This window comes from Suncus etruscus, chromosome 12 (assembly GCF_024139225.1).
Source record: "Suncus etruscus isolate mSunEtr1 chromosome 12, mSunEtr1.pri.cur, whole genome shotgun sequence".
Lineage (NCBI taxonomy): Eukaryota > Metazoa > Chordata > Mammalia > Eulipotyphla > Soricidae > Suncus > Suncus etruscus.
This window is the reverse complement of record NC_064859.1, coordinates 33,858,933-33,882,383: the sequence shown is the minus strand read 5'-3', so window position 1 is coordinate 33,882,383 and position 23,451 is coordinate 33,858,933. Positions and strand designations below refer to the sequence as shown.

General features: G+C 40.6%; 1 protein-coding gene across 1 annotated transcript in view; it reads right to left on the bottom strand.

The window, feature by feature from the left end:
* PUS10 (pseudouridine synthase 10) overlaps positions 1–23,451 on the bottom strand; it is a 70,542-nt gene that overhangs the window by 45,489 nt on the left and 1,602 nt on the right. The window contains exons 2-3 of the mRNA XM_049784761.1: positions 15,482–15,745; positions 13,063–13,149 (exon numbers count right to left, since the gene is read on the bottom strand). Of these exons, the coding sequence (XP_049640718.1) occupies positions 13,063–13,149; positions 15,482–15,745 (351 nt within the window). The remainder of the gene's footprint in view (positions 1–13,062; positions 13,150–15,481; positions 15,746–23,451) is intronic.

Sequence of the window (23,451 nt, the reverse complement as noted above, 5' to 3'; positions counted from 1 at the left end):
CAACAGGATATATAAGCACCACAAACAAGATGTGCCCCTGGGAAGCACTGCACCTAAAGAGATGTGAGCATCACAGACGAGAAGTGCAGCCTCTGGGGAGAGCACATGTGTGGGCACAACAGAAATCCTTTGTGAGATCCACAACATAATTTGGGGGCCTCACTGGGAAAACTGCTCAAAGGACAGAACTAAGAGTTCAAACTTCAGTGAGCTGTGGCAACTGTGTAAGAACCAAAACCTAGGTGCAACCTGGGGCAAATGCCACAGTTAAGTATGTGTACAATCCGCCAACATTGCAGGAAAATCAACAACAAATAAAGGGGGAAAGAATAAAAAGGTATAAAATAAGGGTCAGAAAGCTCTCTGCATCCTGAAATGGTTTAGGAAAAGACGGCTAAATAATCCATGAAAAAGAAAATCATGGATAAATATGAAACGTTTATGGTGCCTCCCTCTGAAAAATGGTGAAGAAAATTGAAATCAGGCAGCATGTCAAGTACATATGCTCCGTGTGTGGCAAGACCACGATGAAGAGATGAACTGTGAACATCTGTCACTATGGTTCCTGCATGAAAACATTAATAAGTGGCTCTTGAACCTGCAATAGCACTTCTACTATCACAGTCAAATCTTCCATCAGAAGACTGAAGGAATTAAAAGACCTGTAGGTATGCCACCTGAAGCATTGCTAGAAAGTGAAAAGGGAACAAAAAGGAACCACAAATTCTTAAAAATAATTTGAAGACGTCAAATGGCAAAATCCAATGACATAGTTCTAGTGAGTTGGAAACTTTAAGTTGGATATTTTTAGAAAATGGCAACTTCAAGTCAGAGAACTTTAAGTTTAGAAAATGGCAATGTGATTAATTATTTGTGTACTACCATTAATTCTATATGTGGTACCAAAATAAATTAAAATGAATAAATATGGAAGCTTAGTTTTAGGAGATGCGAAATAATCATTAAATACAAAGATTAATCTAATAGTAATAGTTTTCTTACCTTTTTCTTCCATCTACCAATTATAAATTATAACATTATAAATCTTAGCATTTATAAATATTCTATTAGGTGTGTATATTATTGACAGATCAGAATTATCATAGCAATCTGCATGGCCAGAGGAACAGGACAACGGTAGGGCATTTGCCTTGCATGCTGCCTACTCAGGATGGACCTGGGTTCAATCTCTGGCATCCCATATCATCCCCTGAGCCTGCCACAAGTGATTACTGAATGCAGAGCCAGGAGTAACCCCTGAGCACCACTGAGTGTGGCCCCAAAACCAAAACCTAAAAATAAAGTGCACATTCAATCTCAAGGCCAGTGATAATTAAAACAATTAAAAAAAAAAAGAAATTGGCATGCTGATATATAAAAGTACAAGGGGGAGGGCCATAGTGATGGCGCAGCAATAGAGCATTTGCCTTGCTCGCGCCTGACCCAGGACAGACCTAGGTTCAATACCCGGCATTCTATATGGTCCCTAAAGCTAGGAGTGATTTCTGGGTGCACAGCCAGGAGTAACCTCTGAGCGTCACAGGGTGTGGCCCCTCCAAAAAAGTACAAGGAGGGGCTGAAGCAATAGTACATCAGGAATGTCACTTGCTTTGCATGAGGACAACCTGAGTTCAATTTCCCAGCATCCCATATGGTTCCCTGAACACAGCCTGGAGGAATTCCTGAGTGCAAAGCCAGGATAAACTTCATAGCATCACCAGATGAGGCCCCAAAACCAAACTAACCAACTAAATAAAAAAACGTAAAAAGGGCATCTACAGGAGAAAAAGTACTTCACTGCATCTCACAGAAGAAAACAAAACCTCAACTTTCACTTCACAGTATATACAAAAATTAACTGGAAATGAATCATATATGTAAATGTAAAAGCTAAAAGATAAATCATAACAGAAAATATGAAATGCACTATACACAGACTTGTTACCTTGTACACAAATAACAAATTAAAAAGTTGATGAACTGAAATTTGTCAAAAGTAAAAAATTTCTGGGGCTGGAGTGATAGCACAGCAAGTAGGGCATTTGCCGAGCATGAGGCCAACCTGAGAATGATCACCAGCCTTCCATATGGTTCCCAGAGATTGCCAGGAGTAATTTCTAAGTGGATGCTGATCTGAGAAGATATAAGTTTTCTATTGGAATGTTAGAAGAACAAGTTACCTCCCTAGCTGAATTTGCTCTCCAGAACAGGCAGGGACTGGACCTATATATGACTCTGTATATGACTCTGGGAGAGCAATGTTGTTTCTATGCTAACAAGTCAGGGGTCATTCATGAGACACTAGAACTGGTGAAGGCTAGTTTGCAGAAACAGGAAAAGTGACAGAAAGATTCTGCCTTCTCGTATGAACAGTAGGTCACTTAATCACCCTGGAAAACTTCCCTAATAACCACCCTGGCGGGGCTATAATTCATTTTTGGGGATGGTTTTCTTAGTAGGTCCTTGCATAATTAATTTCCTCACCTGCTTTATTCAGGAACACATAGGTGTAATTAAGATGCTTGTGCTAAGGCCTCAGTATGTGCCCAAGGACAAGGAACCTCAAAAAGAGTCAAAGATTTGACTCAGGTCCATAAAATGAAGAGGGAATGTGGGGTCCTGGGTTCTGAACAAGGAGAGACACCATTTTGTAAAGACCACATGACAGGCTTCTCTTCTGTTCTAAACGAGGAGGGATGCCATTTTGTAAGGACCACATGGTGTATACCACAGGCAAGTTTCATCAAGCTTATTTCTATTAATACCACCCCAAGGTACGTGGTCATACCAGGTAGCCTGTCAGGGAAGGATACAAGGAAGCAGTGGGAAGGTACCCTTAGACAATAGCCAAACATTTTAAAGATCATCAAAAAGCTAGAACCTCCCTATATCCTTTCTCTATATAATCCTCTTCATGACATTGGGCAGGGTTCATCTCCTTCTAGAGATGACCTTGGTGGGCCAGTTTGGGGGCTGTTAGCAGACAGATTAAAGTATTCAGTTTTAAAAAAAATAAGCATACTCCCTGATCAAATATAATTTAGCCCAGAGATGCAAGGATGGTTCAGCATGCATAGCTCAATTAATATAATATACCACATCAACAACAACAACAACAGAAAGAACCATATGATCATTTTCATTGATGCAAGGAATGTTTCTGAAAAGATCCAACATGATAAAAAAAATCCTCAATATTGGGGCCGGAGAGATAGCATGGAGGTAGGGCGTTTGCCTTTCATGCATAAGGTCATTGGTTCGAATCCCGGCGTCCCATATGGTCCCCCAAGCCTGCCAGGAGCGATTTCTGAGCATGGAGCCAGGAGTAACCCCTGAGCACTGCCAGGTGTGACCCAAAAACCAAAAAAAAAAAAAAATTCTCAATAAGGCCCACAGTGATATTATAGCTGATAGGGCATTTTCTTTGTATGTGGCTGATCCAGATTCAATCCCCAGCATTGGATATGGTCTCCCCTGAGTGCAGCTAGGACAGGAGTGAGTGCTGAACCAGGAGAAACCCTGGAGCTGCCAAGTATGGCCCAAAAACCAACAAAAAATCTTCAACAAAATAGTGGTGGATAGACCTTTCCTCAAGATAGAAACAGCCATTTATAACAAACCCACGTCTAGTATTATTCTTGATGGCGAAAAACTAAAATCATTTCCTTAAAGATCAGGCACAAGGATGTATTTACTGTCTTCACTTTTATTTAATATAGTTTAGGAGTCCTGGCTACAGAAATCAGGCAAGAAAAATAAATCAAAGGGATCCAAATTGGAAAAGAAGTCAAATCATCACTGTTTGCAGATGACTTAATAACATATAAGAAAGACCTCACGAAATACACAAAAATTTTCTTAGAAACGATAAATCAATACAGTAAAGTAGCCAGCTACTTTTCTATAATACAGAAAAATCAATTGTGGGGCCAAAGATAGCACAGTGGTAGTATTTGCCTTGCACACAGCCAAACCAGGACAACCGGAGTTTGATTCCTGGCATCCCATAAGGTCCCCCTGAACCTGCCAGGAGTGATTTCTGAGCGTAGAGCAGGAGTAACCCCTGAGCACCACCTGGTGTGACCCAAAAACCAAAACTAAAAAGAAAAATCAGTTGCATTCTTTTTTTTTTTGTTAGCTTTTTTGTTTTGTTTTTTTTTTTTTAGTTGCATTCTTTTTTTTTTTTGGTTTTTGGGTCACACCTGGCAGTGCTCAGGGGTTATTCCTGGCTCCAGGCTCAGAAATTGCTCCTGGCAGGCACAGGGGACCATATGGGGCGCCGGGATTCGAACCGATGACCTCCTGCATGAAAGGCAAACGCCTTACCTCCATGCTATCTCTCCGGCCCCTAGTTGCATTCTTATATACAAAAAATAAATCAAAAAAGAAAGAGATCAGGGCCAGAACGGTGGCACAAGCAGTAAGGCATCTGCCTTGCATGTGCTAGCCTAGGACAGACTGCAGTTAAATCCCCTGGTGTCCCATATGGTCCACCGAGCCAGGAGCAATTTCTGAGGGGGGGGAGGGGGGAGGGGGGAGGGAGACAGAGAGAGAGAGAGAGAAAGAGAGAGAGAGAGAGATCTCAAAGAGTCTATCCCTTTTAAAATAGTATCAAAAAAATCAAGTATCTAGAAATCAACTTAACAAGAGACATGGGAAACATGGGAAAGCCATTATAATTTTAAATCATTTAAGAGATAGAAGACCTTAGGAAATGGAAAAAATATTTCATGCTCATGGACTGGAAGAATATTGTTAAAATGACCATCCTACCTTTACTTTTATATAGATTCAATACAATTCTCACCTAAATTCATATAGCATTTTTCAAAAAACTAGAAAAGTCAATAATATAGTAATTTGTATAGAATGAGAAAAGACCACAAATAGCCAAAGCCATGCTAATAAATAACAAATGTAGAGGTATCTTCATTATCTAATTTGAAACTGCATTATAAAGCTATAGTGATCAAAAGTGCCTGGTACTAGAATAAAGATAGACTCCCCAATCAATGAATCAGAATCAAATAGTCAAGGATAAAACCCTATATATAAGGACAGTTAATATTCAATTAGGTTGCTGAGAACATGAAACAGCAAATGATGATTGGAAAATTGAATAACTATGCTTAAGAAATTAAAGTTTAATCCATATCTCACAGCTTACACAAAAGACAATTTAAATTAATTCAAAAACCTAGACATCCAAATGGAAACTACATGTACAATGAAGAAACTATATGCAGAATGTTCCAAGATTTGAATTTCAAAGACATCTTCAACAATAATCTATACCACTAGGAAAGGCAATAAAATAAACAAATAGGATTACATTAAATTAGAGGTTTTGCATGGCAAAAAAAAAAATGACCTAAAATGAAAAGATAGCTAACTATATAAGAAAATGTATTTGCATTCAACACTTCATATAAAGGCTTAATATCCAGAAAATATAAAGTACTAACAAAGATCAACAGAAACAAATTCAAAATTCCTAGTCAAAAAGTAGGTTGAGGGGCCAATAGCACAGCAGTAGGGTGTTTGCCTTGCACAAAGCCAATTCAAGACGAAATTTTGGGTGTGACCCAAAAACAAACTAACAAAAAAAGTTGGGTGAATCAGGGCCAAAGCAATAACATAATAGGTAGGGCATTTGCCTTGTATACAACCGATCTGAGTAAGATTTCCATCAGCCCATATGGTGGTCCCTGACCTGCCAGATGTGATTTCTGAGCACAGAGCCTAACCCCTGAGTGCTGCCAGGTATAGCCCAAAAAGCCAAAAAAAAAAAGGGGGGGGGTGGGAGGGAGACAGGCCAAGTAATAGGACAGTGGATAGGGTGTTTGCCTTGCATGCAGCCAACCTGAGTTGATTCCTGACATCCCATATGGTCCTAGGAGTAATTTCTGAGCACAGAGCAGAAGTAATCCTGAGCACCACCAGTTGTGGCCCAGAAACCAAAAAAGAAAAAAATGGGGATAGAAAATGAACAGACATTTCTCAGAGAAAAACAAGCAAATCACCAATAAGCACAAGAAAAAGTGCCATGGAGCCGGAGTGATGGCACAGTAGGGTGTTTGCCTTGCACGTGTCCAACCCAGGATGGATTGTGATTCAATTCCTAGCATCCCATATGGTCCTCCAAGCCTGCCAGGAGTGACTTCTGAGTAACCCCTGAGTGCCGCCGAGTGTGACCCAAAAACCAAAAACCAAAAAAAAAAAGGAAAGGAAAAAGAAAAAGTGCTCAGTATCATTTATCATTAGGGAAATCCAAATTAAGACTATAATGAGATACCATCTTATATCAGTGAAAATGGCACAAATCAAAAACAGTGGGAACAATCTATGCTAGAAGGAATGTGGGAATCAAGGAATTCTATTCCACTCCTAGTAGAAATATTGTCTGGTTCAATCTCTGTGAGAAATGGCATGAAGAGTCCTCAGAAAACTTAGAATTGAGCTGCCAAATGACCCAGCAATTCCACTTTTGGGTATCTACCCCCAAAATTTAAAATCATTTGTCAACGGGACATTGCACAACATTATGTATTGTTGCACTTAATACAATAGCTAAGACATGGAATCAACCTACAAGTCCAATGACAGATGAATGGGTTATTAAGATGTGTTACATATGCACAATGACTACTATGCAGGAATGAAGGTATCATGCAATCCTGCTATAACCTTGTTGGAAATGGAAGATAGCATGTTGAGTGAAGTATGCCAGAAAAAGAAAGACAAACACAGGATGATTTCACTTACCTGTGTGGAATATAGAATAATTGGGTGAGAAAATGTAATGTAGTAAAAGCAGGGGTAATGCCTAGATCACCCTTGACCACAATGTCTAGGGAGGAAAAGGAGAGAAGAAAAGATATCAAGTAGGAAGGAAGAAGGTGAGAGAAAAAAATGATGGGGAAATAGAGGTCAGGATTTCAGTTACACTGGTGATGTGAGAATGTATTATAGCTACATATAGCACAAACTCAACAACACTGAAAACATATCTAAGCTGCAACCACCAAACTTTTCAATGTGTCTGCCAGATTAATGTCTGGAAGTTTAGGTGAACCTATAAAGTGCATTTTTGTTAATTATGTGCATTCCTAAGACAACAGATTCATAACATTCATTAAATCCTTCATGAGATTTATGATCCTAAACTGGTTAAAAACCCACAGACTAGGGCTGGAGTGGTAGCACACCAGTAATGCTTTTGCCTTGCACGTGGCTAACCCAGGATGGACGCGAATTCGATCCCTGGCATCCCATATGGTTTCCCAAGCAAGAGCGATTTCTGAGCGCAGAGCCAAGAGTAACCCCAGAGTGCTACTGGGTATGGGCCCCCCAAAAACAAAATAAAACAAACAAAAAAACCTCACAGACTAAAGCTGGAGAAATAGTATATGGGATAAGCCACTTGCTCTACATGCAGAGGACTCCAATATTTCAATGTGATCCTCAAACCCATGTAGGCATATAGTTCCTCTGTACTGCTTCTAGCACCAGTAAGAGTGATCCCTGAGTGTAGAACCAGGAACAAGCCTTGCATACCACAATGTGTGCCCCAAAACAGAAAAAAAATATATGAACATGAAATTTAAAAACAATAAAAGAACACAGAAATTTAGGTAAAATTCAAAGTCTCCTGAATACCTATTTGTCAGAATTTAACACGAATCTACTGTTTTTTAACTGGTTACCTTTCTAGGATTAATCATAAAATGGTACTTACAAATTATGGAGATATTATAAAATATAACAAATGAAAGAAATCTTATTTGATAAAACTTCAACCATATCAATTTGCATAAGTACATAAGTGTTTCACACAACCAAAGCAATCTTTAAGAAAACAGTATTTTCATTCAAAACCAGTAGGGTGAGAAAACTTTCCCGCACCACCATTCGGGCCAGTAAGCCAAACTGACAGTACAATATTGCCCTCTACTGGACTCTACAAGTAAAGCGACTAGAAGAACTTCAAGGCACGTTTTTGTTTGTTTTTTTGTTTTGGCTTTTTGGTTTTTTTGGGCCACACCTGGCAGCATTCAGGGTTTATTCCTGGCAGGCCCAAAGGACCTTATGGGATGTGGAACCGAACCCAAGTCTGTCCCAGGTCAACCACATAAGACACATTTGCTTTTGCAAGTGTCAAAATTGAACTCAGGACCTCTCTCAAATATAGAATGTATTTTCCCCTTTTGTTCTTTTTGGGCTATCTTCCTGGTAGGTTTGGAAGACCATAAAGGATGCTGGAGATCGAATCAGGTCTGCTACATGCAAGACAAAATTCCTATCCACTGTACTATGGCTCTGACTCTGGGCGAAGTTAAGCCTTTTGTTTGTTTGTTTGTTTTTTTGGATCACACCCGGCAACGCTCAGGGATTGCTCCTGGCTCTACACTCAGAAATCGCTCCTGGCAGGCCTGGGGGACCATATAGGATGCTGGGATTCGAATCACCGACCTTCTGCATGTAAGGCAAATGCCTTGCCTCCATGCTATCTCTCTGGCCCCGAAGTTAAGTCCTTTTAAGAAAATTAATGATCAGGGGCTGAAGCAATAGCACAGCAGGTAGGGCATTTGCCTTGCACGCAGCCAACCAGGTTCGATCCCACCAAGGTTCCCAGAGCCTCCCATTGAGTCACTCCTGAGTGGCAAAAGGAAGTCACCAACAAAAAAAAAAAAAGAAAAGAAAAGAGAAAGAGAGACTACTAGATTATTAGGCTGAGTCAGATAATTTTTAGGATATTGTATCTCAAGACTCCTAATTATAAGTAATTACATCTGCAAAGTCCCCCCCTTCACAGCAAGTAAAGTAGCCACAAATTCCAGTGTTTAGGTTATAATCTACCTCAAACTGTTTTTCCAATTTACCTTTATTCCTAATAAAGAATGATTCATCTGAATGTCACTCATGGGAGGCTAGTGCTTAGTAATAAAAAATTATCAACTTCATCTTTTCAGATACAAAACATATAATGTCTGGGCTAAAACTCAGAGATCTTACTCATAACCTATATTCTCATTGGATTAGTAATTAAAACCTTTAGGTCTTATGGGGCCGGAATGGTGGTGCAGCGGTAGGGTGCTAGCCTTGCACACAGCTGACCTAAGACAGACCACGGTTCAATCCCCCAGTGTCCCATATAGTCCCCTGAGCCAGGAGCAATTTCTGATTTCTGAGTGCATAGCCAGGAGTAACCCCTGAGCGTCATCTAGTGTGGCCAAAAAAAAAAAACACTTTAGGTCTTGTGTATAAACATAAATTTGTTTTGTTCTGTTTTGTTTTTGTGAGGGTCCACACACCTGGCAGCATTCAGGAGCTACTCCTGGCTCTATGCTCAGAAATCGCCCCTGGCAGGCGTAGGGAACCATATGGGATGCCGGGATTAGAACCACTTTCCTTCTGCATGCAAGGCAAACACCTTACCGCTGTGCTATCTCTCCAGCCCCTAAACATAAATTTTAAAGTATTTCCAAAACATCCTTTACTTGGTAGTTCTTTCTAAACCTAAAAACTTATCATTTCCTGTAAAGTTTCCTCTTGACTTGATTTCCCATTTATTAATGCTTCTGGGGATCAAACCCAAGTCCTTACAAATACAAGTGCTCTACCAATGGGCCATATCCATCTGTGCTTGAGATCTTTCTGAATTTTTATCTTATTTGCTCTACTTTCAATGCTGTTGTACTAACATATCATTACTGAGTATATTTTTCCATTCTATTATTACTGACAAGACATTAAAAGAACAAGGTATATATGAAATCCTGTGGTACATCATAAAAATCTCTGAATCTATGTGATTCTTGCATTTCTATATGTATACTTACCACTGAGGGTTTTTTTCTATTGTCAATGTCAGAAGATTCTGATTTAAAAAGAGAGGGAGAGATAGATCTGAGGAAAAGCTCAGAAATACACAATACCTGCCTCAAGTGATATTAGTTTGTTGAGTTTCAACTAAGAGTGGAGAGAGAGAGAGAGAGAGAGAGAGAGAGAGAGAGAGAGAGAGAGAGAGAGAGAGAGAGAGAGAGAGAAGGAGATTTTGCATGATCTACTCGTTTCCTGCCACCTTCAGAAAATTATTGCGAGGGCCCGGAGAGATAGCACAGCGGCGTTTGCCTTGCAAGCAGCCGATCCAGGACCTAAGGTGGTTGGTTCGAATCCCGGTGTCCCATATGGTCCCCCGTGCCTGCCAGGAGCTATTTCTGAGCAGACAGCCAGGAGTAACCCCTGAGCATCGCCGGGTGTGGCCCAAAAACAAACAAACAAAAAAAAATTATTGCGAGAAGAAACCTGATTATATGACATTCCAGTCTCCTACTGTATTTCCCTACTCTACCAATCCTGCTAGCCTATGAAAAAAAGAAATGATGCATAAGTGGGTTTAATGAACCTGTTTCCACCTGTTGGCCAACCAAGTCTTCCTCATTTTCAGTTCCATGACTTACACCTTTAGTTGTTGATCTAGAATTCTATGTCATTTTCCTCCTTTACCTTTTCCTGATTAAACACTCTGAGTTCCTCTTACAAATATTCACATTAATACTCTCTGGCTACATTGTGTTTCCAACTCATCATCTCTTCCCTTGGCATACTTTTACTGCATTTCTCTTATTTCCTCTAGATGACACTCAGCATCTTTCCATTCTATCTCAGATTTCATTTCAATGCATATTTATCTATATACATGCATACACAAACATATATGTATTTGTTGTATCACATTGTGTCCCTCCTTTTAACAAAGGCGAATCTTGTAAAAAAGACAAACTTAGATTGAAATGTGAGCCTAAACCTAGAAAGCAATCAAGAGAATTGTGAAATCTTATAACCTCACCACTGTTATCCAATCTTGCATACTCTAAGTCTTAAGTACAACTAGTTTCCATAATATTGCCTTTTAAAAGATTCCTGAACTGGAGCCAGAGCAGTAGTACAGCAGGCAGGGAGCTTATTTAACCCTGAGAACAACCAAATGTCACCTGAAAACAAATATAAAACATTAATATAATCTATTTCAAATCATAGTACCTTAGTACAATTTTTTTAATTAATAGTCTGATTTTTTTAATTCTTTAGCTGACATTAAACTCCTTTTCTTGGCTCTTTTATGACATGAAATATTATAAATAGTCATATTGGCAAATAATTGTATGTTGATATTAAACTTGCCCGTGAATGTTAATAATAACTACTTGTGGGGCCAGTGAGGTGGCGCTAGAGGTAAGGTGTCTGCCTTGCAAGCGCAAGCCAAGGAAGGATCACGGTTCGATCCCCTGGCATCCCAGATGGTCCCCCAAACCAGGGGCAATTTCTGAACACTTAGCCAGGAGTAACCCCTGAACACCAAACAGGTATGGCCAAAAAAAAAAATAAATAAATAATAACTAAATAGGTATGTGATCACAATTTTCTTCTGTAGAAGTAGAAAAAAATGAGATATTCAAATGGATTGAATTGCATATTCTACTTACTCTGAATGAGATAATTATTATAATCAATTAATTCCATGTATAATGTTTATTCTACACACAAATGAACTCTTACTTTTACACAGTCCAGGTTGAAAAACCAATATACAGAAAACATGTTGCACTAGGAAGTCACAGAATTTACATTCAAAATGCATAAATATTCTGATGAGATACAAAATTCATTTTAATTAGAATGTTGGATGCCAAACCCCTAATTTTTCCATATATTTTCATCTGTTACTTTATCATCAACAAAGATACTATTTAAAATCACTGGGTTGGGGGCTGGAGCAATAGCACAGCTGGTAAACATCTTACAAGCGATCGACCCAGGTTCAATCTCCAACATCCCATATGCTCCCTTGAGACTACCAGAAGTGATTTTTGAGTACAGAGTCAGGAGTAACTCCTGAGTGCCACTTGGTGTGCCCCCCATCAAAAAATCAGAGTTGGAGCCAGAGCAATATTATATAGTGGGTAGGATGCTAACCTATCCCACAGCCAATTTCAATTCCTAGCACCACATATGGTCCCTTGAGCCTGCAAGGAGTAATCTCTAAATATTCCCAACAACAACAAAAATACACTGTTTTAGGGGGTCAAAGTGACAGCACAGTGGTAGGGCATTTGCCTTGCATGAGGTCAAATAGAGACAGACTCCTGAGCACTGCCAAGTATGGCCCAAAAAACAAACAAACAAAAAAAACACAACACTTTTTTTTCCATGGCCCAGAATTTTTTATTTTGTTTTGTTTGCTTGTTTGTTGGACCACACCAGCAATGTTCAAGGCTTGCTCATGGTTCTGCACTCAGGAATTACTTCTGTCTGTGCTCTGGAAACCATACAGAATGCCAAGGATCAAACCCAGGGAGAGAGGGGAGGGGGAAGGAGGGAAGGAGGGAGGGAGGGAGAGAGGAAGGGAGGAAGAGAGGGAGGGAGAAGGAGAGGGGGAGAGAGAAAGGAGAGAGAGAGAATTAGTTCACAAATAGGAGCAGTTATTTCTCTTCCTTTTTTCTACACTACAAAAGGTACCATCTTTTGTTATTTTCTCCAGAAAAAGCAAGTTTTATCAATAAAACATATCTCTCCAGAACCATTGTAAAATGCCACATCTACCCCAAAGATCTCTATAGTCCTAGTTAAATTTCATTATCTGACCAATATACCTTACACATAGCCAAAGCTTAGTACATCTGCTATTGAAAAAGGCAGAACTGGGGTCACAGTGATAGCAAAGCTGTAGAGCCTTTGCCTTGCACGCAGCCAACCTGGGTTCAATTCCTGGCATTCCATATGGTCCCCTGAGCCCACCAGGACTGATTCTTGAGTGCAGAGCCAAGAGGAACCCCTAAGAACCACCAGATGTGCTCCCCCTAAAAGGAAAATGGTGAATAAACTAATTTGAGCCAATAATCTTTTTCCACATATTACTCAACATTATTAAGCATCTGTAAGTTGGCTTCAACTATCCATTGAAAACTTTAACAAGGTAAAGGATATTTTCTATTGCTGGAGAAATTTTTGACACATGCATTTTATGAAAACTTTTCTATGCATAAAGGCCCTTCTTACCTCTCTTACTGACAGCTGTGGTGGGAAGGAGACTGAAAACACCAAGTTGGTGAATTCAAACCCAGAGGCCTCAACCTTTTGGCACACCTAAAAAAAGTATAACAATTATATGAATTCTCAGCAATTGCTGACATTTTTACTTAAACAAATCATCATAACATGAATTTGTGGTTCAGGAAATGGCATGGCAAAACTTCCAAACTTTCAACTTTGAGCAGGAACTCTCACAAACATCCTAAAATCAAATAATTTGCTAATCCTGACTCAGAAGACTGCTACATCACAGAGTGTGAGAACTTGCTTCTAGTATTTAATGAACATCAAAGAGTTACCCATTGGATTATCTCATAATTTAAAAAATTTTGAACAGGGGCCAGACCAACAGTGCAGCAGGCAAGGCATTTGTCTTGCACATAGCCGACATAGGTTCAATACCTGGCATTCCATATTGTCCCCTGAACCTGCCAGAAGTGATTCCTGAGTGTAGAGAGCCAGGAGTAATTCCTAAGTATGGCCAGGTGTGACAATAATTTTTTTAAAAAAGCAAATTAAAGCCAAATATGGTTGTCTTAATAGCTAGAAACAAAAGGATCTCACATCCAACCATGTACCTTCCACAACATATTTTTTTTCATAGGACGCTAAAAAAAATGAATAACAAACTTTTCTCAGAATGGGGAGATAGTTCAAAGAACTAATGCACATGTTTTACATTACTGGAAGCCAAGATTTGCACCTCAGCATACTGGAAGTGGTCCCCTAGCATCTTGCAGAAGTAGACTCTGAGTACCATCCAGTGTGCCATGACCAAAAATAGAAAAAAGAAAGAAAAAACTTTCTCAAACTCCTTAGTTATGCTAAACAGGAAAAATAAAACTATATTTTTCAATTGAACTCATGACTGAAGTATGATGATAATTATTCCATTGATTTTCAGATATCAGATAATAAAAACGTAATTAAGTGATTGAGTGATAACACAAATGGCAGAGTACATATGTGAGGCCTCAACTTTAATCCTTGGCACTTACGTTCCTCATCCCCATCCAGCACTCCTGGGTATAAATCTTATGTTTTGGGGTTGTTGTTTTTTTTATTTTTGGGTCACACCCGGTAGTGCTCAGGGGTTACTCCTGGCTGTCTGCTCAGAAATAGCTCCTGGCAGGCTCTGGGGACCATATGGGATGCTGGGATTGGAACCACCGTCCTTCTGCATGCAAGGCAAATGCCCCACCTCCACGCTATCTCTCCAGCCCCATATAATCCTTACTTTTAAAAATATTTTAAAAGGCAGGTCGAAGCAGTGGCGCAAGCAGTAAGGCATCTACTTTGCATGTGCTAGCCTAGAATGAACCGCGGTTCTATCCCTAGGTGTCCCATATGGTCCCCAAAGTCAGGAGCAATTTCTGAGCAACAGCCAGGAGTAACCTAGCTAAAAAGTTAAAAAAAGAAAAATTTTAAAGGGGGCCAGAGAGATATCACAGCACTAGGGCATTTGCTTTGCATGCGGCTGACCAGGAAGGGACCCAGTTTGATTCCTGGCATCGCATATGGCCCACCAGCCTGCCAAGGGTAATTTCTGAGTGCAGAGCCAGGTAATTTCTGAGTGCAGAACCTCTGAGCACTGCTGGGTGTGGTCCAACAACCAATCAATCAATCAATGAAGTTTAAAAAAAATTTTTTTAAAGAAAGACATTTAAAATAGTATACTGTTGGGCGGAGGAGGAATAGGAGGAAACTTCCCAAGAAATGCTCAGGAAGCCTAGGCTTCCTCTTGACTTGATTTGATTCTTAACTAATCAATATATACAATGTTCAGAGAACCACGCAGTACCAAAGAACAAACTGAGGTCAGTCACATGCAAAGCAAGCACTTTAATCAATGTTATCCGGAACCAGAAAGATAGCACAACAGCAGGATGTTTGCCTTGCATGGCCAACCCAGGATAAACCCGAGTTCAATTCCTGGCATCCCATATGGTCCCCCAAACCTGCCATGAGTGATTTCTTAGCACAGGGCCAGGAGTAACCTCTGAGTATTGCCGGGTATCGCTCAAAAAACAAACAAAAAAAATCCATGTTATCTGTCCAATCCTAAAAGTTTTTGTTTAAAAAAATTTTTTTAATAAAATGTTAAATGTTCTTGTGGTACAAAATTATTTTGAATACTGTTCCATTTGATACAAAGATCTTAGGTTTTAAGATAGGAAGTTTCAGGCCAGAGAGACAGTACGGGAGGTAAGGCACTGCTTTGCATGCAACCAACCCCAGTCTGAATCTCCTGAATTAGTCATCCAAACAGTCCCAGGAGTGACCACTGAGCTCTGAGTTAAGAGAAAGCAAATGTAGGTATGCCCCTCTCCTAAAAAAAATTTTTTTTCTCTGCAATTAAACATAAAATATAAACCAGATTATTTACCTGCTGAATAAACTCCTTTTCACAAAATTCTTGAAGAATTCCTAAGCATATATTACATACACTTGAATTTGGGTTACTGGAGGTGAAATTTCCATCTTCCACTGGTGAGATCCTTCCATCTCCATTCTGACTCTGATTACCAATCCCTTCAGTCCCATCTTCTAATTCTTGCAGTCGCATTTTTTTGGAAGGTGGGTTTGGAACTTCCAAAATTACTTCATCTTTTTCAGTTTTCAGAAATTTCTGTAGTTCATTGAGCAACTCCTAGAAAGTTAATTTAAGAAAAAGTAGGACCCTTTGATAATGCTCTTATGGGTAAAATAAATAAAAACAGGAGTGAAATCATTACCTCATCAATTTACAAAAATGGTTTACATGAATTCTGGGTCAATCAGATAATTTATTAGCCAGCATTAGGTTTGTGGGAAACAAATAAGAATTAGCTAATTTGAATTATGAACTTATAAAAATTTTCATTTATCAGGAATATATAGAGGTTGGAAAGATAATACAATGGCCTTGTATGTGACCAGTCAGGTCCCCAAAACTGCCAGGACTGATCTCCAAGCAAAGAGCCATTAGTAAACCCAGAACACAGAAGGATGTGGGCCCAAATCAAAACCAAAAAAAAAAAAAAAAATAGACTACTTAAGTCTTTTTTTGTGGGGGGGGGTCCACACCCAGCTGCACTCAGGGGTTACTCCTGGCTCTATGCGCAGAAATCGCTCCTGGCAGGCTCAGGGGACCATATGGGATACCGGGATTCAAACCACCGTCCTTCTGCATGCAAGGCAAATGCCCTACCTCCATGCTATCTCTCCAGCCCCAGAATACTTAAGTTCTAATATGAGGCATAGACGTTTTCATTAATACCTTTATTTACTTGACGTTCTGTGGTAAGGCCCATTCATTTACTAATTCTAGTTAAAATTTTCAATTCTGGGCCAGGAGATAGTACAGGGAGTTAGGTCCAAACCTAGTCTGTTTCCCTGCACCACATGGTCTCCTGAGCACCTCTGGGTGTAGCCCTGGAGTCCTGCAAGCAGTGACAGATATGACCCCAAAGGTGACCAACATTATAAGACACAAAAAGCAGAACCTCAGGGCCAGAGAGACCAGTTCATGGTAGGAAGCTTATCACAAAGATCAGGGCAGTACAGTTGGAGCAGAAAAGGGACCACTATGACAATGAGAGATGGAAATGATCACTCTGGACAAGAATTGGGTGTTGAAAGAAGATAAACTGATATGCATGATACCCCTTCAATAACGATATTGCAAACCAGTGTCTAAATTTAAAAGAAAAGGAAGGGGCCGGTGAGGTGGCACTAGACTAGAGGTAAGGTGTCTGCCTTGAAAGCGCTAGCCAAGGAAGGACCGCGGTTTGGTTCCCCCAGCATCCCATATGGTTCCCCCAAGCCAGGGGCAATTTCTGAGCTAAGCTTAGCCAGGAGTAACCCCTGAGCATCAAATGGGTGTGGCCCCAAAAACCAAGAAAAAAAAAAAAAAAAAAAAGGAAGACAGAAAAAAAAATGTCTGCCACAGAAGTGGGCAGGAAAGGGCAGAGGGAAACTGGGGATACTGGTAGCAGGAAAATGTCCAGTGATGAAGGGTGTTGTACACTGTATAACTGAAACTCAATCAGGAACAACTTTGTAACTGTATCTCATGGTGATTTAATTAAATAATTTACTTACAAATTTTTAAAAGAAAGATGACATTTGCCTTATAATTTGCCTAATTTCATTCCTTGGTTTATTAAAATATAAAAAGTGGTATTCCTCAGAAACCATCCTCATATTTTAATATTCCACTAATCTAAATTTGGGGATTTTACTATTTTGACTAATTTAAATAGAATTTATAATTTAGTTGTTGAATAAATACTCTTAAAATTCAACCAAATTGGGCCGGAGAGATAGCATGGAGGTACGACATTTGCCTTGCATGCAAGGGACATTGGTTCAAATCCCAGCATCCCATTTGGTTCCCCAAACCTGCCAGGAGCGATTTCTGAGCTTAGAGCCGGGAGTGACCCCTGAGAGCTGCCAGGTATGACCCAAAAAAACAACAACAAAAAAAAATTCAACCAAATTATAATCTACTGAGTCTAATGGGAAGAAAATCTTGTACTCAAATTTTATTATTACTTTCCTATTTTATCATTAACAGAAAGACATTGACATAAGCATATTATGAACCATATATGTATATTATTGCCTGAGCTACAATGTCATTGAAAGAAACATTATTCGGGGCCGGGTAGGTGGCGCTGGAGGTAAGGTGTCTGCCTTGCAAGCGCTAGCCAAGGAAGGACCGCGGTTCGATCCCCCGGCGTCCCATATGGTCCCCCCAAGCCAGGGGCGATTTCTGAGCACATAGCCAGGAGTAACCCCTGAGCGTCAAACGGGTGTGGCCCAAAAACCAAAAAAAAAAAAAAAAAAAAAAGAAAGAAACATTATTCAAGAATCTACTACAATTATGCTGCCTCTAATAAGAAAAATCACTTTTCTAAAAAGAACAAACAAAACATATATATATATATATATGTTATATAAAAAATATATATATATTTGGGGGGAGATTGGGTCACACCCAGCAGTGCTCAGGGGTTGCTCCTGGTTCTATGCTCAGAAATCGCTCCTGGCAGGCTCAAGGGACTATATGGGATGCCGGGATTCGAACCACCATTCTCCTGCATGGAAGGCAAACACCCTACCTCCATGCTATCTCTCCAGCCCCTAAACAAAACATATGTTTAAAAATATATGCTACTAAGTGTAATGTGTCAGCCACAGAGTCCTCTTTGTGACTCAGAAGAACCATTTTCACCCCAGGTCAGTGCAACACAAAAAGAGCCCAGCTGCTCCACTTTGCTCTGTGATTGTGCATTTTTTGAGTCAATGAGCCACACCACAAGACATAAAAAAAAAAAAACAGGGGCCGGCGAGGTGGCGCTAGAGGTAAGGTGTCTGCCTTGCAAGCGCTAGCCAAGGAAAGATCATGACCCCGGCGTCCCATATGGTCCCCCCAAGCCAGGGGCAATTTCTGAGCGCTTAGCCAGGAGTAACCCCTGAACATCAAATGGGTGTGGCCTGAAAAACAAACAAAAACAACAAAAAGAACAGCACCTCATGGCAACGGTCACAATGAGAATACAACAAGAAACCCATTCTTAGGGAATAGAAATGATAGTTCTGAAATCCAACTGAATATATCCTCTCTGATAAGGATATATATTTAGAGAGATAAAGTTAAGGATTTTCAAGAAACTAAAAAAACATCATGGAACGGAGAGTCAAGAGGAAGGGCTGGAGCAATAGCACAGAGGGAAGATCATTTGCAACCCACCCAAGTTCGATGCCCAGCTTCCCACATGGTTTCCCCAAGTCTGACAGGTGTAATTCATGGGCGCAAAGCAAGGCAAGACCCCAGAGTACTGCTGAACGTGGCTCAAAAAAAAAAAAAAAAAAAAGACCCAAGAGGATATGAGAGTAGAAATGAGAAAACTTTAAATGGAAATGACAGAACTGAAAAACTTGGTTGGTAGGTGAAATGAAAAACTCACTGGAAGTCTGAACCAACAGATACTGAGGACAGAATCAGTGAGCACAAACATGAGCTGCATAAGACCTCTAGACAACAGAAGATGAAAAAGTCTCAAAATAAATGAACAGATAACAAAAGAACTCTGGAATAAAAAAAACAACAGAAATGACATAAGAATCATTAGATCCGGGCCCGGAGAGATAGCACAGCGGCGTTTGCCTTGCAAGCAGCCGATCCAGGACCAAAGGTGGTTGGTTCGAATCTCGGTGTCCCACATGGTCCCCCATGCCTGCTAGGAGCTATTTCTGAGCAGACAGCCAGGAGTAGCCCCTGAGCACTGCCGGGTGTGGCCCAAAAAAAAAAAAAATCATTAGATCCCAGAGAGCTAGGAAGAAAACTCCTATGTAAAAGCAACAGTCAAAGACATCATTGCTGAGAAGTTCTCAGAGATGAAGAATATATTACCCACATCATGGATGCCTGGAGGGTACCAGTGAAAAGAGACTCAAATAAAAAAACATCCAAAGCACATCCTAATTACAATATTGAAGTAGCGGGGCCAGAGAGATAGCACAGCAGTAGGGCATTTGCCTTCTATGCAGTCAACCAGGGAGAGACCGGGTTTGACTTCTGGCATCTCATATAGTCCCCCAGCCTACCAGGATGATTTCTGAATGCAGAGCCAGGAGTAACCCCTGAGCACTGCTCAGTGCGGTCCAAAATCCAATCAATCAAGAAATAAATAAAGTTTAAAAATATCAAAAAAAGAAAACCAAAGGGGCCGGTGTGGGACGCTTGCCTTGCACACTGCTGACTCAGTTCAATCCCTGGCATCCCATATGGTCCCCCAAGCCAGGAGCACTTTCTACTTTCTGAGCACATAGCCAGGAGTAACCTCTGAGCGTCACCGGGTGTGGCAGAAAGAAGGGAAGAAGGAAGGAAGGAAGGAAGGAAGGAAGGAAGGAAGGAAGGAAGGAAGGAAGGAAGGAAGGAAGGAAGGAAGGAAGGAAGGAAGGAAGGAAGGAAGGAAGGAAGGAAGGAAGGAAGGAAGGAAGGAAGGAAGGAAGGAAGGAAGGAAGGAAGGAAGGAAGGAAGGAAGGAAGGAAGGAAGGAAGGATACCACAAACAAAAGATCTCCCTCAAGATTTACAGCACATTTATCAAAGCACCCTCCAGGACCAAACCCAGTGGTAGGCTACAAAATAATAATCAACAAAATAAATACCTCACAAGAATACTTCATCCAGCCAAACTCTCATTCATGTTTAAAGGAAGGATATACAGCTTCATGAACAACAGTTCAGAAATGTTACACACTTAACAATAACTTCAAAATAAGAACTGAGGGCCCGGAGAGATAGCACAGCGGCGTTTGCCTTGCAAGCAGCCGATCCAGGACCAAAGGTGGTTGGTTCGAATCCCGGTGTCCCATATGGTCCCCCGTGCCTGCCAGGAGCTATTTCTGAGCAGACAGCCAGGAGTAACCCCTGAGCAACGCCGGGTGTGGCCCAAAAACCAAAAAAAAAAAAAAAAAAACAAAAAACAAAAAAATCAAAAACAAAATAAGAACTGAAGTGGGCACTTTAAGGAAAGACAAACCCCACAAATACACTAAACTTCTACCAAAAGATGGCACAAAATTCTATAACAACAATCTCTCTCAATGTCAATAGACTAACTGAACAAATTAAGAGACACAGAGTGGCAAAACAGATAAGAAAGTTGAATCCCACATTCTATTGCCTACCAGAAACACATTTTAATAGCCAGAGACACAGACTCAAAGTCTAAGGTTATCTGTTTGTTTATTTTGAAGACAATTCTTCAAGTAAACAGCTTCCTTAAAAAGCCTGGGGTAGCTAGACTAGTATCAGACAAATAGACTTCAGGCTCAAAAAAGGTTATAAGGGACAGGGGCCAGAGCGGTGGCACAGAGGTAAGGTGTCTGTCTTGCAAGCACTAGTCTAGGACAGATCATGGTTCGATCCCTCAGTGTCCCATATGGTCCTCCCCCCCACAAGCCAGGAGCGATTTCTGAGCTCATAGCCAGGAGTAACCCCTGAGCGTCAATGGGTGTGACCCAAAAACAAACAAAAAACAAAACAAAACAAAAAACGGTTATAAGGGACAGAGAGAGCCATTTATTAATAATTAAGAGATATATACACTAGGGGGGAAAAAACACACTCCTAAACATATATGCACCCAATAAGGGACCAGCAAAATACTTAAAATAACTGCTAATAGACTTGAAGAAAGACATCAAAAGCAACAGAATAGTAACTGGAGACTTTAACACCACTCTGTTACCTCTTGACAGGTCAACCAGGCTGAAACTCAACAAGTATATACTGGCTTTGAAAGAAGAAATGGAAGAGAGGGGCTTAACACATATGTAGAGAGAGCTTTTCAATTCCAAAAAGTTAAATACACATTCTTCTCCAATGCATAAGGGACATGGCCAAGATTAGACCACATGCTGGGCCACAGACATACCTCCAAAAATCAAAAGAATAGATATTATATCAACTATCTTCTCAGACTATGATGCACTGAAAATGTAAGTGAATTACAAATAGAGAAATAACATCAAAATTTGGAGATTAAACAGTTCATTAGTAACAAGTGGGTCAGAGAGGAAATCAATAGATACCTGGAAAAAAATGAGAATGAGGACAGCACTCTCAGAATTTGTGAGACACAAAAGTGGTGTTAAGAAGAGAATGTCGGGGGCCGGCATGGTGGCGCTAGAGGTAAGGTGTCTGCCTTGCCTGCGCTAGCCTAGGATGGACCGCGGTTCGATCCCCTGGTGTCCCATATGGTCCCCCCAAGACAGGAGCGACTTCTGAGCGTATAGCCAGAAGTAACCCCTGAGCATCACTGGGTGTGGCCCAAAAACCAAAAAAAAAAAAAAAAGAAGAAGAGAATGTCGTTTTCCATTCACCCCTGAACCAGGGAAGCCATCCACAAAACATCCAGATTTGTCTATAACATCACCTGGAAGCAATCCTCTACCACAAAAGACCCTACCACTGCTCAGACATCGAACTGCTCAAAAGAGACTTCCCTTAATACTGAGAAGATTTAACAACAACGACCTGCTTACAGGACAGGGCTTCCTGCATTGCCCTTTAATGGTGAGGTGAAACGAGAGGAAGCTCCACATCCTGACTTCAATGTAGGATATGCAGATTCCAGGATCTTTAATACAGAAACATGATACCAACAACAGAGACTGTGTGAAAAGTGTGTTGGCACTACAGACAATGTCTTGGATTGGACGATCTAACTTGCCTGGAGCCTAGAGTTGGTCTTATGCCAGGAAACTTCAGGGGTAGGGTCTCTTTGTATTTAGGCCAAGGTTATTCCTTTCCATGCCCCTCATATTTTGGTGGGCCTATGCAAACAACAATTGCCACTCTAACACCATTTTTTTTTTGGTTTTTGGGCCACACCTGGCGGTGCTCAGGGGTTACTCCTGGCTGTCTGCTCAGAAATAGCTCCTGGCAGGCACGGGGGGGGGGGGGGGTGTTGGGGGGGGGGCATATGGGACACCGGGATTCGAACCAACCATCTTTGGTCCTGGATCAGCTGCTTGCAAGGCAAACACCGCTGTGCTATCTCTCCGGGCCCTCTAACACCATTTTTACTGTGGTCCTTTGACTCTAATTCTTAAAAAAATCCACTTAAAATTTGAAGTTAACTTAAGCTAATATGCATGTACATGGAAATGTAAAAAATACTATGCCTCTAATGTTTAAGGAGTTACGTAAGTTTTATGGCTTTAGATTGCCTTGTGTGCTGTTAAGAAATATTATAATGTGTTATAATCTGGGGACTTGAGGGACAAAGTAATTGTACATGGATTCTGTTTTATTTATCTTAATGTTCTTTGGCTGAAAGTTCAAAGTCAAGATATCAGCAAGGGGACTTCTTCTGAGAATTATGTTAAGGGTGATTGTCCTTCCACTGTAACTTTACCTTGTCCTCTTTCTTTGCATCTTTGTTCTCATAATTAAAAATAAAAAAATTTAAAAAAAAAAAAAAAAAAAAAGAAGAGAATGTCGGGCTGGAGAGATAGCACAGCAGTAGGTCATCTGCCTTGCCCACAGCCAAACCAGGACAGATGGTGGTTCGAATCCCAGCATCCCAAATGGTCTTCCATGCCTGCCAGGAGCAATTTCTGAGTGCTGAGCCAGGAGTAACCCCTGAGCATCACTGGGTGTGACCCCCCTCTCCAAAAAAAGAGGAGAATGTTATAGCTTTGCAAGCTGCACTATGGCCAGAATCTGGAAACAACCCAAATGCTCAAGAATTGATGAGTGGATAAAGAAATTGTGTTATATCCACGCTCAGAGCATTATGCTGAGCAAAATGAGTCAGAGGGAGAAACACAGACATAGAATGAGTCACACTCATTT